The sequence below is a fragment of the Microtus ochrogaster genome, chromosome 1, assembly GCF_000317375.1.
Source record: "Microtus ochrogaster isolate Prairie Vole_2 chromosome 1, MicOch1.0, whole genome shotgun sequence".
In the NCBI taxonomy this organism is placed as follows: Eukaryota; Metazoa; Chordata; class Mammalia; order Rodentia; family Cricetidae; genus Microtus; species Microtus ochrogaster.
Window position 1 is genome coordinate 111,895,415 of NC_022009.1, and position 14,212 is coordinate 111,909,626.

Genomic DNA, 14,212 nt, shown 5'->3' on the forward strand with positions numbered 1-14,212 from the left:
TATTTTTTACTCTTACAGTTTAAATTGAAAATGGCACTTAGGGATCAGTAAAGTAATAATGTATATCTCCTCCTCTTGTGAGTGTCGGCTCATTTTTTTTATAGACTTACTGTGTCCTCTTGTTAGAAAAAAATAAATTCTTTTGCCCCCCCCCCTTTTTTTTTTGCTAGGGGATATAAGTAAGTCAAAAGCAACAGAGTAAAATTAGTTCACAAAGAGAAAACCTAATCCCTTGTTTTTAAAATGGTGGCAAAAATGAAGATGTTACAAGGTTTTAGACCTCCTTCAGGAGGTCTTTATTATCACAAGACATAAAGCAAAGAGATGAGGGTTGTTTATCTGGCAAAGCAGAAGTGGCCGGTGCAGGGTGCAGAGCTGGCGAGGGCTGGAGAGCAGGCTGTTCTTTCAGGGTAACAGTCCTTTCCCCGGCACTGACAGCTCATCTTGTCCTGTTTCAGCAAAGCAATTTTAGTACTTTGGAACTTTGAAATTTATTCAGAATAACAGTTTTATATTTCCAAGCACAGGTTGTCATTGCCAGAGAAAATAAACTTAATTTTCAGGTCATTTTGGGCCACTGCAGCTAGGTTCAAATTTTGTACTGAGTTAGAGCAGAGAATAAAAGAAAGTGGTCTTAGAAATGTTAGATGTGGTATTTTGGAAAGTAGTAGTAGTGTGTGTGTGTGTGTGTGTGTGTGTGTGTGTGTGTGGTGTTTTAAAGCTCTTGTAGTTTTGACACCTTATGATGAAAGCTGTATAATTTATGGGAACACTATTTACTTAATGCTGTAATCCAAAGTAATTCATTAGTAAAACTATTTTAAAAACATTCTATCTTGAAAAAAATATTCATTTTTCTATTTGTGGTAAAAAAAATTCTTTAGCTTACTGGCTAAAGAAGGTTATAGAGTTTTCTAATAGAGAAGTATTGGAGGAAAAAGGCTTTGCTGCCATGTATAGGTAGTGTTATTCTTTTTCAAAGATATAAGCGGGGGAGGGGAGAGAAGGCCGGTCCCACAAGGCTGTGGGTGACCAGAGGCCTCAGTGAGTCCTCTGTGGGTCCCCTTGGCAGGTGACAGACAGACAGATACACCATGCAGAGAGAGTTTGGATATAGAGTTTATTTAGTGGGTTATGGAGGGGAAAGTGAAGGGGGAAAGGGGAGAAGGGGATGAAGAGAGAAAGACAGAGAGAGGGAGGGTAGAGAGAGGGAGGGTAGAGAGAGGGAGGGTAGAGAGAGGGAGAGATAGTAGTTACCTCTTCAGAAGAGAGACAAAAAGAGATTGGAGGAGGTGAGAGATCCATTTGCCTCTATGGAAGGGGAGGGTTGGAGGTGGGCGGGGCTTGTCTCTTAAATTGACCTGGTACCCAGCAGGTAGTTATAATGTCGCATGTGTAATTTTTACAGCATGAGTCCAATATATTTATTTATTTATTGCTCAACAAGATGTCTTTATATGGAGCTAGTGTTTTAATTTGATTTAATTAGATTTATTTATTTTTATTATTTTAAAATTATAGTTATATGCAATTTTAAAAAGTATTATGGAGCCATTTCATGGGGTAACATTTGGCAGATTAAAGTATGATATCATAACCAGGAGATTAACAGTTGATACAATCAAAATTAGAGCTGTGATTCCTCACATTGCATTTTAAAACTATATTCACCTTAACTTTCCCATTTTCCTTTCCTCCTTCCATGCTATGATTCCTGATAACTGTTGATTTGACCATCAACATTTTGTTATTTCAAGAATGCTATATAAATAGAAATCACATACTGTACAACATTTTGGATATTATTATTTTTTAGGTATTATTTCAGAATTTATTTCAGGTAGTTGTATCAAGAGTTTTTCATTTTTCATTTTTAATTTGTTTATTTTGTTTTGTTTGTTTGTTTTTGAGACAGGGTTTCTCTTTATAGTCCTAGCTGTCTTGGACCTTGCTCAGGCTGGTGAGGAAGTCACTTGCTCCCTAGTGCTGGGATTAAAAGTGTGCATCACCATTACCCAACAAATTTCTGCAGTTTTATTACTGGATAATGACCTATGCTGTGAATGCACCAGTTTATTTGGTCGCTCACCTGTTGAACTGTGTATGTAGTGTTCCCAGTTTTTGGCTAACACATACAAGGCATTTACATGAACACATGGTTTTGTTTTTGCAATATAAATCCAACGTTGTATGGTAGCTTGTTGTTAAGAGATGATAAGTTGTTTTTCAGGGGGTGTATGCCGTTTCCTACTCTTACCTGCAGTACCCACTTATCGAGTGCTTTCCTTTCCCACAGCTTTAGCAGCACTGGAGAAGTCAGCAGGTGTAGTGATCCCACTGGGGTTTTAATTTGTTTTTATTTAGTAATTTAGAACATCATGTGCTTATTTGGTATTTGGTTAGCATTAGTTGTCAATTTAGTAGAATGTAGAATTACATGGGAGGTGTACTTAAGGATGCTCAAAAGGCATTATCTTGATTACAGTTGAGGCGGGAAGACCTGCCTGCTGTGGGTGGTACCATCCCCTTGCTAGAATCCTGGACTGTCTAGAGAAGGAGAGCTGCCCAGCAGGCTGTGCTCAACACTGTGCTTCCTGGTGGGAACCAGCAGCTTCAGGTCTCTGCCTCGTTAGTGTGCCTGCCTTGATGCATTGCACCTTTGAACTGTGAGCCAGAGGAAACTTCTCCTGTGAGTGCTTTTCTCGGAGTATTTTATCATGGCAACAGAGAAAGAAATTACCAGTATCTGTGAGTTCTTTTAGGTCAAATGTTTCTTCATGTTCTTTGCTCATCTTCTAATTGTTCTTTGTATATTGTTCAGTTTTCAGAAATTTTTTTCTTTCTCTTAGGTTTTTTTTTTTTGGAGACAGGGTTTCCTTGGGTAGCCCTGTCTGTCCTGGAACTAGCTTTGTAGAGGCTGGCCTCAGTTAAAGGCATGAGCTACCACTGCCCATTGAGTTCAGAATTCTATAATTTAACTACTGACCATGTATGTGGTCATGTGTATGTATATTTTCTCCTGATGTATAGCTTGTGTTTTTAATTATTTTCACAGTTTATTTTTTTTAAAGCAAAAGTGTTTAATTCTGTTGAAGGTCAGGGTTGTCAAGATTTCCATTTATAGGTTGTGGTGGTTTGGATAGGAATGGTCCCTTAATGCACTTGAATGATTGGCCCTTAGCACGTGGTACTATTAGGAGGTTTGACCTTGTTGGAGTAAATGTGTCACTGTGGAGGTGGGCTTTGAAGTCTCCTATATGTTCAAGCCATGCCTGCCCAATGACACAGTGTCTCCCTGCTGTCTGTTGCCTGCAAAATATAGAGCTCTCAGCTCCTTCTCCAGCACCACATCTGCCTGCATGCTACCATGCTCTGCCATGATGATAATGGACTAACCTCTGAACTATAAGCCAACTCCAATTAAATGTTTTCCTTTATAAGAGTTGCCATGGTCATGGTATCTTTTCACAGCAATAAAAGCCTTAGACAGAATTTATCACAAACACAGTTTCGTTTCTTCCCTCTAGTATGTGTGCTTTTATTTCATCGTTCTCCCTTGCTGGTCTGCTGGTCCTTCCAGCACTGTATTGAAGAAGGGCAATGAGGATGGACGTCTTTGTTTTCTTCCAACTTAAGGCACAAGCGCTCAGGCTTTTTGTGTTAAGTATAATGAAGCTGTGGGTTCCTTTTATAGCTGTTATACGAAATTAGCTCTAAAGTTGACTTAATAAAGAGGAATGATCTGATGGACTTAGGAAATGGCCAGCTGATTTGTCTAGCTAGTGGTTGCAAAGGTTCACTGTCTTATCTCCAAATTATTTTCTGCCAGTTTTGGCTAAAACTTACTAATCACTCATTGTTTTTTGTAAAGGCATTAACTTTAACAATAACATTTAATTTATTTATCATGTGTATGCGTGCTTGCACTTGCCATGGCAGGTGTGCACGTGGAGGTCAGAGGGCAGCTTCCAGGAGCCGGCTCTCCCTGGCTGCCCTGGGAGCCACACTCAGATCTTGATGCTCTGCAGCAGGCACTTGGGAAGGCATTTTTACATGCGAAATATCCTGAAAGTGTTAACGCTTTATATTGTCACTCTTACCTTTGTCTAAAGCTTGTTCCTTTTCCTTATATGAACAAAAACAAAAAAGGGCAGTGGATGTGTGGTAGATTTAAAAAAAGAAAAAGGAGGCCAAGCTTTGGAGCCTCGGTGGGCAGCAGGAGGCTGTTAGATGCTTTTTGTAGTCAAGTATGCTCAGGAATGCTGACAAAGGTTTGAAGCCTAATTTAATTTTTAAAAGTTGTCATGATTTTTATACTCAGTAACTATAATTTTAAGAGTCCAAACACTGCATTTTTAAGTGGGTCTGCATTTGTTCTATATATTCTTTTTGTTAATGCTTTCTCCAGCAGCAGAGGCAGGAACTTCCAGTTAACGACGGCCCTGTTGTCAGGAATGGCAGCATGTTATTATGTTACTCTGAGAATGAAACGATAGAACACTGAGTTGAAAGGAGGAAGCACAAATTATAATTGACAACAAACAGATAACTTTTACTTGCTTCATTTGGATCCATAATTACAGTATTTCATAACTTCTCAAGCTTCAGAAAATGTCCCAGGCAATTAGTCCATCAGACACTAAGAATTTGAAAATGGTTATATCTTTTCTGTTACAGTTTTGCTTATAGAAAACTGTTTATAGTTGAACAGTGCTGAAGATCCGTATGCCATGTTTGTGTTAGAGATAATTCAAGGATTGAGGTTTGCTGGCCAAACCTGGAGACCATTTTTTGGGGCCTATTATTTTATTGTTTTGTTTCCATATCATGATAACTATTGTGTTTTTCTTTAATGAACATTTAGAAAACCTCTAAAATGCATTGCTTTACTTATTTTAGTTTTCATCCCTTGATTGTTAGGATGAATGTATCTGTTTTAATACCTGTCAATGTGAAGTTTATATAGTCTGTTTCCTACATCCAGCTGCAAGTCTACTTTAATTGCCAAGGATTCTCTTTAGAATAAGGATAGGACTCTTTCCAGGAGTAGGAAAAAGACTGACTGAAGGGACAAAGTTTAGGGATGAAAGGCCATAGAGTACACAATAGACTCTTCCAGCTGACGAGAGAAGGGACTCTTAGGAAACACCATTTATTCGAATGAGTTCAGGCTTCTTGACATGGATAGACGAGCTTCCCGGGCTGGCAGTATTCTGAATGGGGTTGGGGAGTCACTCTTGTTATCTTGATGCCTGCTAGAGAGGATAATATGCAAATGCTGTTCCATGTATGAAATGCTACTGAATGACAAGTAAGTCTCATTTTAATTCCAGACAAGACTTTAGAATAATTTATTAAGGTATGGCTTATAAGGGTTAGTTATTTTTTGTGAGACAGGTTTATAGTGTATAGCCCTAGCTCACCTGGGAGCTCATTATGTGAACCTGGCTAGGTTGAACTGTTGGAAATCCACCCCTTGTACCTCCTGATTGCTGGATTAAAGGCCTACACTGCCATACCCGAACTAAGGGTACATGAGTGAAGGCTATAACCCTTGGACTAATTTTACACTTATTAAGATAGCATATGAGCCTTGCTATTTCATTTAAAAATTTTCTTTATTGTACTTATTTCATGTGTATGTATGGCACATGTACAGATGTCAGAGAACAATTTACAGGAGCTGGTTCTTGTGCTATAACATAGTTACAGGGACACTTTCTGCATCCTTGTGCTATAACATAATGACAGGGACACTTTGTGCATCCTTGTGCCATAACATAGTTACAGGGACACTTTCTGCATCCTTATGCTATAACATAGTTATAAGAATACTTTCTGCATCCTCATGCTATAACATAGTTATAAGAATACTTTCTGCATCCTTGTGCTATAACATAGTGACAGGGACACTTTCTGCATCCTTGTGCCATAACATAGTTACATAGACACTTTCTACTATCTCAAGGGAGGTTGCATTAGGAAGAAACACTTTAACCAGAAGACCAGATGTGGTGTGTTGCCTGTATTCCCCATATTGGAGACAATAAGGTAGAAGGTAGTGGATTGGAGGCCATTTGGGGCTAGTTATTAATTTCCAATCTATGATGAGACAGTGTGTTTTTTAAAAGAGTCCTTATTGAGTAATCTAAGAATTGATTTTATTTTGGTGCCCTGGAGCTCTCTTACCTTTATGAAAAACAAATCAAACATAGGCCACTCAAGGACTATTTGTTCTTAAGGTAGATAAAAAAGTAGGGTCCTTTTCGTGGCTTGCTTTTTCACTGACCTTGTATTGACCAGAGCTTCACACACACTTTATTTGAAGAACACAAGAACTCATATACCCATGGTAGATAAATATGACATGGTGCCAAATATGTAAGTATTGGTTCTTCAAAAAAATTGGATTTAATTTTAAATTTTAACATCCTCTCCTTTTATTTGGCTTTGAAACTTCAGGAGTCTCAGTTTTAATCTATGGAATAAGTATAACAAAGAAGAGAATAAGTTTAAAATGCATTTTCTATTGTAACTTTGGACAGAATGTTAAATTCTATAAAAAATCCTAAAATATTGAAGTCGAGTAAGAGAATAGAGTTCGTTGGGTTCAGTGCCATATTTTATAAATGAATAGAATAAAATCTTAGTAAGTCAGAGACTTCTGGAGGAGTGTTTTGAACCTTTCCAATGCAGTGAGCCTTTAATACAGTTCTTCCATGTTGTGGTGATCCCACCCATAGCATTATTGCTAGTTCATAAGTGTAATTTTGGTACTGTTATGAATTGTAATGTAAATATCTGATATGTAACCCCATGAATGGGTCATTTGACCCCAAAGGGTTCATGACCCACAGGTTGCAAACCGCTGATCTAAAGGGTCATAGTGTAGTTGACTGCTAAAGGCCATGGGTTCCTTCTGACATGATAGAAAACTCATCTCAGAACTAAAGTTGTAAGGATTTTTTTTTAAGCATTTTTAGTTTTGTTTTGTAAAAGATATTTGAAGAGTAAATATTTCTTACTGATACCACAGAGAGATCATTTCTTTGAGAAAATCTTTTCTCTTTCCAAGATTCATGTTGGTTTTAGAAATTTTATCCAGATGTAGGCAGTGTCATGATGACTGTTCCAGCAGCATAGCAGGCTAGGTATTTACTTTGTCTCACCAGCATGGTTGATACATAGCAGGTTTGTCTCACCAGCATGGTTGCATAACATCTTTGGTTGAGCTTTATTTTTCATAATTAAAAACGTAACATTTCAATAAATATATGTTCTGTTTCCTAGATGTCTCCTGAAGAAACAGTTTGTAAATACTGTGGCGTCAGCTACCTAATTCTTCATGAATTTAAGGCCATGGAAGAAAAACTGAAAGCAGTGGAAGAAGAAATGAAATTTTATCAAGGAAGTGTAGAGCGAGAAAAGAGACTTCAGGAAAAACTGCAGTCTCTTAGCCAGGAGTTTGACAAGTACAAAACTGACAGTGAATCCAAAAACAAAAGGTTGGAATATGCTTTCTGTCTCTTATTTAGTCTGAAAGAAAATAGATTTGGGTGACCGGGTGATTCATGCTTGTATTGCCAGCTGTCGGGAAGCTGAGGGAGGACTGTGAGCTCCAGGCCAACTGTATATTTTCCTGTATCCTTTATTGCGCCTTTCTTTACCTTTGTTATAAGTAGATTTCTGTTATATTTGTAGCTTGGTATTTTTTAGTAGATATTTTAAAATAAATAATATATGAAGTGTGTTCTGTGACTTCGCTGCTTAATTGTACGTACTGAAAATCTTTGCCCATTAATGCATACAGATCCATCTTGCTTTTTACTATGTCTATGTTTTTCTGAGGAATATATAATACTTTACTTGACTTTTCTCTTTTCAATATTTATACTATTTCTATTTATTTTTATAGGTACTATTTATATTTATATTCCTTTGAATATGTTTTTCCGTACGATAAATTCTCAGAAACAAAAATACCAAAAGAATATTTCAATGTAAAATGTTGATGTTTATTAAAACAAAATTAAACCTTTGAGAAGACATGATTAATTAAGTTTGACCATGTACTTAGCAACTGGCCATCCTTACACTTTTTAAAATATCAATATTCTTTCTTTATTCTTATGCATGAAAAAAAGTGCTACGCCTTGGTATTTAGTTTAAGCTTCTTTTTGTTAATGAAGGTGAACAGTTTTTCACATGCACATTGATTAACTGCATACATAAATTGTCCAGGTTTCTATCGGGTTATTAGTTTACATGAATCTTGTTTGTTTTGAGACAGGGTCTCATGTAGTAAAGGAAAGTTGAATTTCTGATTTTCTTCTACTTCCCAGTGCGGGCCTGCTTCACCAGACCCTTCTTAAAGCTAGCCCTTTCATAGTTCAATCATAGATTTAGCCTACTACTCAAGAATCATTATTAGTAGAACCTCAATTTTCTCTCAAAACATTCCAAATTGAACTATAAACGTGAGGTCATCTTAGTCATAGTAAGTTATCTCAGTAGAGAACTTACTACTCAGCATGCTTTCTGTTAATAAATCTTGTCTTAATAGCATTAGGAATGACCCACAGTGGGCTGGCTCCTCACACATCCACCATTAATCAAGAATATTCCCTACAGACCTGCTTATAGTCCAGTCTTATGGAGGCATTTTTTTTTTCAATTAAGTTTTACTCTTTCTAGACATATCTAGTTGTGTCAAGTTTGTGAAACCCGACCAGCACAGTTAGTATTTTCTAAATCTTTTTTTTTTAATTATGTCAGAATTACTAAAAATGAAACAGGCTTTCTCTTTCCTTGTGTTGTCTACAGGACCTAGCCCAGTGGTGTGCTCATGTTATTTACCAATTGTTCGATGAATTGTATCATATTATAGCTATATTATTAAAGCATGAAATGAATCATGAAGCCAAGATTTTCATACTGCATTTCATTTTTATTTTATCACTGTATGTAACTTAGAAGTGTTTATATACCTCCTGGAAGGTACTCAAGTTCATGCATTATATTTTGTACTTTAAATGATTTCTATCAAGAAAAAAGAAATATAAGCAATATATCTCTTGCTGTCAACCCTGTTTTCTATTAACACTAAATGCGTGTATGTCTACAGATGGCTCTCTGCTGTGAATTGCATCATTTGCACTGGTTTTAATATGCCTCCTGGCTCTTCATATTCTGTTCTCAGCATGCATCCTTACTTATGCTGAATCCTGTAATATTTGTATTCAGATAAATGCTTAGAGTGCTGCCTAGGAAAGGTGTTTCTTGATTTGCTTCTTCTTGGATCCAGGTGAATGTTAATGACATTGGAAGATGTCACTTGGCTATAACTCAACATTGAATAATAATAATTTCCTGGAATTTATATTGCATTTCTTTATTAATGGGCATGCATTTTGTCACCTGTATGTGATTGCTCATCGGTTTTGTCATTGTCTGTCCTCCAAAGAGGAAGGATGTATTTTACCTGCAGCCAGACAGGAGGCGTCTTGTAGAATTATTGTTCTACTTGGAAAGGATCAAAAATGCACAGAGAATGGAAACATAGAAAATTATTCATTGAAACTTCCCTAGCATAAATTGTTGACAAGATATAGCAAGAAGGCAGGAAGAAGGATCATACATATTTAAGTATGGGATTAGCTCTTATAATCAAAAGCAAAAAAGGAAATAAAAGTTCACTTTGTAATGATTATATACTTTTGTTTTATCTATACTTATATAGGTAATCTTAAGACTTATGGACTTTGTGTTAAAAACAGACTTGTACATGAGATAAAAGTTAATAGAAGTCACATTTGTTTCATAGGGAATTTTTCTTTTAGGCGGGTTTCATTCATTATATTTTGATCTGTTTTTTCCTTCTCCCAATTGCTGCCTCCAGAGACTATCCCAGCCTTTTACCTACACAACTGTATATTCTTTTAATTTCATTAGAAACAAATGAAACCAGGAAGCATACACAAAACACAGAAATGAAAATCAAAATAAGCAAAAGACAAGCACAACAAGAAGAACAACAAAAAATCCAAACAAGCAAAATGAGACAAAAAGTCTGCAAATACCACTGAGTTTGTTTGGTCTTGCCCAACTACTCCTGGGTGTGGGGCCTGACCTGAAGTATGGTTAATATACCCAGTGAGACACAATTGGAGAAAACTGATTTTTCCTTTGCCAACAGATATCAGTTGCAGATAGTTTCTTGTTAGGGTTGGGAGCTGTGCCCACTTTTTCCTCTCAGTGCTAGGACCCTGTCAAGCTGGAACCTGTGTAGGCCTTGCGTGTGCTACCATAGTCTCCATGATCATATGTGCATTGACTTAGCCCCGTTGTGTCTGGGAGACACTGTTAGCGTGGAGTCATCCATCACCTCTGGCTCTTAGAATCTTTCGCCCTCCTTCTGCACAGACCGCTGAGCCTTGAGAGGAGGGGTTTGAAGAAGCCATCCCACTTATGACTGAGTGCCCCAAAGCCTCTTTCTGCACAGTAGCCAGTTGCGAGTCTCTGTGTTAGTCCCTATTTATTGCAAGAAGAAGCTTCTCTTATGATTACTGAGCAAGGCACTGACATATGGGTGTTTTAGTCTGCCTTTTGTCATTCTATTGCTGTTTCTTTAGTAGGATAATTGTACCATGTTTTCTCTTAGGCCCATGACCTATCTAGTCTTAGGTTCTTGGCCACTTCAGCAGTGTCAGGTATGAATTCTTCTCATGTAGTAAGCCTCAAATTCAATTAAAAATGGTTGGTTACCCCTTTAACATTTGTGCACTATTGTACCAGTATATCATGTAGGCAGGTCACTGTTGCAATTACATTGATAATTCACTTTTGCTTCTGGTAGCCATGAATGCTAATCAGTACAAGTGAAGCTTCTAGTTAGACACTAGCTCTATTTCTCTGTGTTTAATAACATGTAAGTCTTGTCTTCCATATGAGGGCCTCACTAGCAGGTTGTGGAGAGCAATCAATAACTTTGGCAATAGCCTATGATGTTTTCATTTTGGGGGAGATTTTCATGGAACACATTTGGCCAACAACTCAAGATTATGTAACATATTTCTGGACTGGAGTTTTACCTGGTGGCATAAGATGTCTAGCTGGGGTATTGTTTAGAGTATTATTTGGACTCCATTTAGGTTCCCTTCGTATACGTGTTTATTCTAGTTTCTGTAGTAGCATGTTTCCATATGTCCACGCAAAAGGCCATTAATGTTAGTCATCCTTCCCCATATTTTCTTTATTAACCTTTCCAACCTCATCTCCATTTAATTCTCCCACTCTAGTCTCCCCACTAAAATAATACACTGTATTTACCTTCCATTGGAGAGCCTACCCTCCGTGCTACAGTGTCTGTCTACCGACAGGAAGTTCAAAAATCCAGTAGTTGTTCAGTTCTCAAGACTGGATGTCCCAACGGGTCTTCAGAATCTGCCAGAATCCCGAAGAAGTAGTCTCTAATGCCAGTGAGAACAAGGGTGTCTTCCATGCCTTTTATATAGGCTGCTAAAAGAAGGCCCTGATTAAAGGTGGAGCTTCCTGCCTCAAAAGATGTAAGAATCCCTCACAAGTGTGCCCAGGAGTGGTATAGCTTGATCTTGAGGTAGATGAGCTCCCAGCTTCCTGAGGAACCACAGCTGATTTTAGTACTGGCTGTACTAGTTTACAGTTCCACCTGCAATGGGTTAGTGCTCCCTTATTCCTACATCCTTACCAGCATGAGCTGTTGTTTTATTGGTCTTATCCATACTGATTGGTATAAGATGAAATCTCAAAAGTAGTTTGATTTTCATTTTTCTAATGGCTAAGATCTTAAAAAAGCATCTTTGATGTTTCCCAGTCATTTGTGTTTTGTCTTTTAAGAAATCTCTACTTCGTCTATATCCCACTTTTAATTGGGCTATTTTCTTGATGTTCAGTGTTTTTTGTTTGTTTTTAGTTCTTTATATAGTTTAGATACTAATCCTCTATTGGATGTATAATTGGTAAGGATCTTTTCTTCTGTAGATTGTCACTTTGTTGGAATGATGATGTCCTTTCCATATAGAAGCTTTTAAGTTTCATAAAGTCCCATTTTTTTTTTTTGTTGATCTTAATGTCTGTGCTAATGGTGTTCTGTTCAGGGGTTCTTTCCCTTCCTCTATTCTAGTTATTTGTAAGTTTGGTCTTTTCAGCATTTCCCAGATTTTCTGATTTTGTTTTGTACCTCGATTTTTTTTTTTTTTAGATTTAACATTTTCTTTGACAGAGCTATCCATTTCTTCTATCTTCTCATCAAAACATAGGGAATATTTTTAATACATGTTATATTAGCATAATAGATTTTTCTTTTATGAAACACAACTTCATATTTAAAAGCACTGTCAACTCTTTTTACATGTTTTATGTAACCATCAGAACAGTGTTTTGAATTCTTAATCTTCCACTGACATATTTGAATGATAAACTAATACATTCTAAATTACATATTGATAAAAGCACCCCTGTATTTGGGAGTGAACAAACAGCAACCCATATAATCATAAGCTTTAATTCCACAATTGATCTAATTTAGTCATTTTTATTTTAAAACTTCAAATCATTTAAAATGTGACAGTTATTGTGCTGAGATTGTGGCACTAATAGGATCTTCCTGCACATGCTATTTAAACAAAATTCTGAAGAAATATAAATTAACTCATTTGAAAATAATAGCCATTTTTCTAATTTTTTTCCAGATGACGCTTAAACATCTGAACAAGGTTTGAACTAAAGGAAGTTGTTTTATCTGTAATTTGTGGCTAGTACTTGCTTGAAATCATGGTACAAGTCCTGAGTGTGGCATACACCTTTAATCCCAGCCCTTGGGCAGCAGAGGCAGGTGGATCTCTGTAAGACTGATGCCAACCATGGCTATACAGTAAGATCATGTCACAGAAAGGAAGAGGAAAAAACATGACATAAGGAACAATATACATCAGGGAATGCAAAGAATGTCTTTTTTAGTTTAGAATTCTGCTTAACTTATGCTTTCGGTATTTTTTTTGCCATGTTTAAAGAAACTATATGAATGGGTATGGTTGTGTAAGAGATGTTTTAAAAGGAACAGGGTTCGGGGAAGTTTGCGGTCATAGGTGGGGTATACCAAAAAGGCAGTCATTCCGTGTTTCTTTTAAAAATATGTAATTGGAAGATGCTGTAGTATAGGATCAGTCTTATTAGCAAAATTCCCTTAAGCTGCAAGCTCAAGGGCTAATGTTAAACTCATAAAATTTCCTCATTGAGCCACATGTCTGTCTGCTGGTTAGGTTTTCCTTCACCTTTCCTTAGTAAGTTTGCTTTTGCAAAATAAATAGCTTTATGAAGTGAAATTAATGGCTTTTTTCTTTCATTATGCTTTGAAGAAGCAAATGGAGAAATGGAATGCGTATACTGCAATGCCTGGTTAGAGTCTGCCAGCAGGTGTGGAGGGCTGCTGGCGGGGGAGAGAGCGGACTGGACATGCCCAGTCTGCTGCTGTGGGGGGAGAGAGCTGACTGGACATGCCCAGTCTGCTGCTGTGTGGGGAGAGAGCGGACTGGACATGCCCAGTCTGCTGCTGTGTGGGGAGAGAGCAGACTGGACATGCCCAGTCTGCTGCTATGTGGAGAGAGCATTGTTTGTGTTTTCTGTTGTTAATGTTTGTCTTCTCTTTCCCTGGTCTTTTGCATTTAGAGCATCTCTGTTTTTCAAGCTGTTTGTTAAAAGCAGCATTTTCATGGCATGTTTACCGATATCATTCTTGTCTGTCATCCTCCTGCAGCGTTCTCAGGTCTTTGTAGCATCCCACTTGAAACAGGAGCTTGTGTTCTTGTGTCTGAACCACAGAAAAAGAAGAGAGAGCATATTGTTCGTGCCATGGAAAAATTAACTAAATGGTCTAATGCCTTTACTTTCTAAAGCAGAAAGTTTATTTTCCTGTACATGTAGATAGAACCTTAGACTTCTTTGTTAGTTATCCTGTTTTCTTTGGCTGAATGTTTTATTTCTCATTTTAGCTAGGAAACAGGTTAGAGTTCTGTCCATTTCAGGCCAGAGAGATGGTTCAGTGATGAAGATCATTTACTGCTCTGACAAAGGATCTGGGCCAGGTTCCTAGCACTCGTGTGTTCACTGTTTGGTCGCTGTGAAGAGACACCAGGACCAAGGCAGCTTGTGAAGGAGAGCATTTAGTTGGGGACTC

The 14,212-nt window shown here is 37.4% G+C and overlaps 1 protein-coding gene across 2 annotated transcripts in view; it reads left to right on the forward strand.

Moving 5' to 3' along the window:
* The window catches only part of Lekr1 (leucine, glutamate and lysine rich 1), a 127,315-nt gene that overhangs the window by 8,081 nt on the left and 105,022 nt on the right, over positions 1 to 14,212 (forward strand). Inside the window, exon 3 of one of the 2 annotated variants that reach the window (XM_026782365.1) lies at positions 7,291 to 7,750. In XM_026782365.1, coding sequence (XP_026638166.1) covers positions 7,291 to 7,560 — 270 coding nt within the window. In that variant the 3' untranslated portion in view covers positions 7,561 to 7,750. Of the gene's footprint in view, positions 1 to 7,290; positions 7,751 to 14,212 lie in introns of those variants that run through there. The other variant, XM_026782331.1, reaches the window with a different exon arrangement.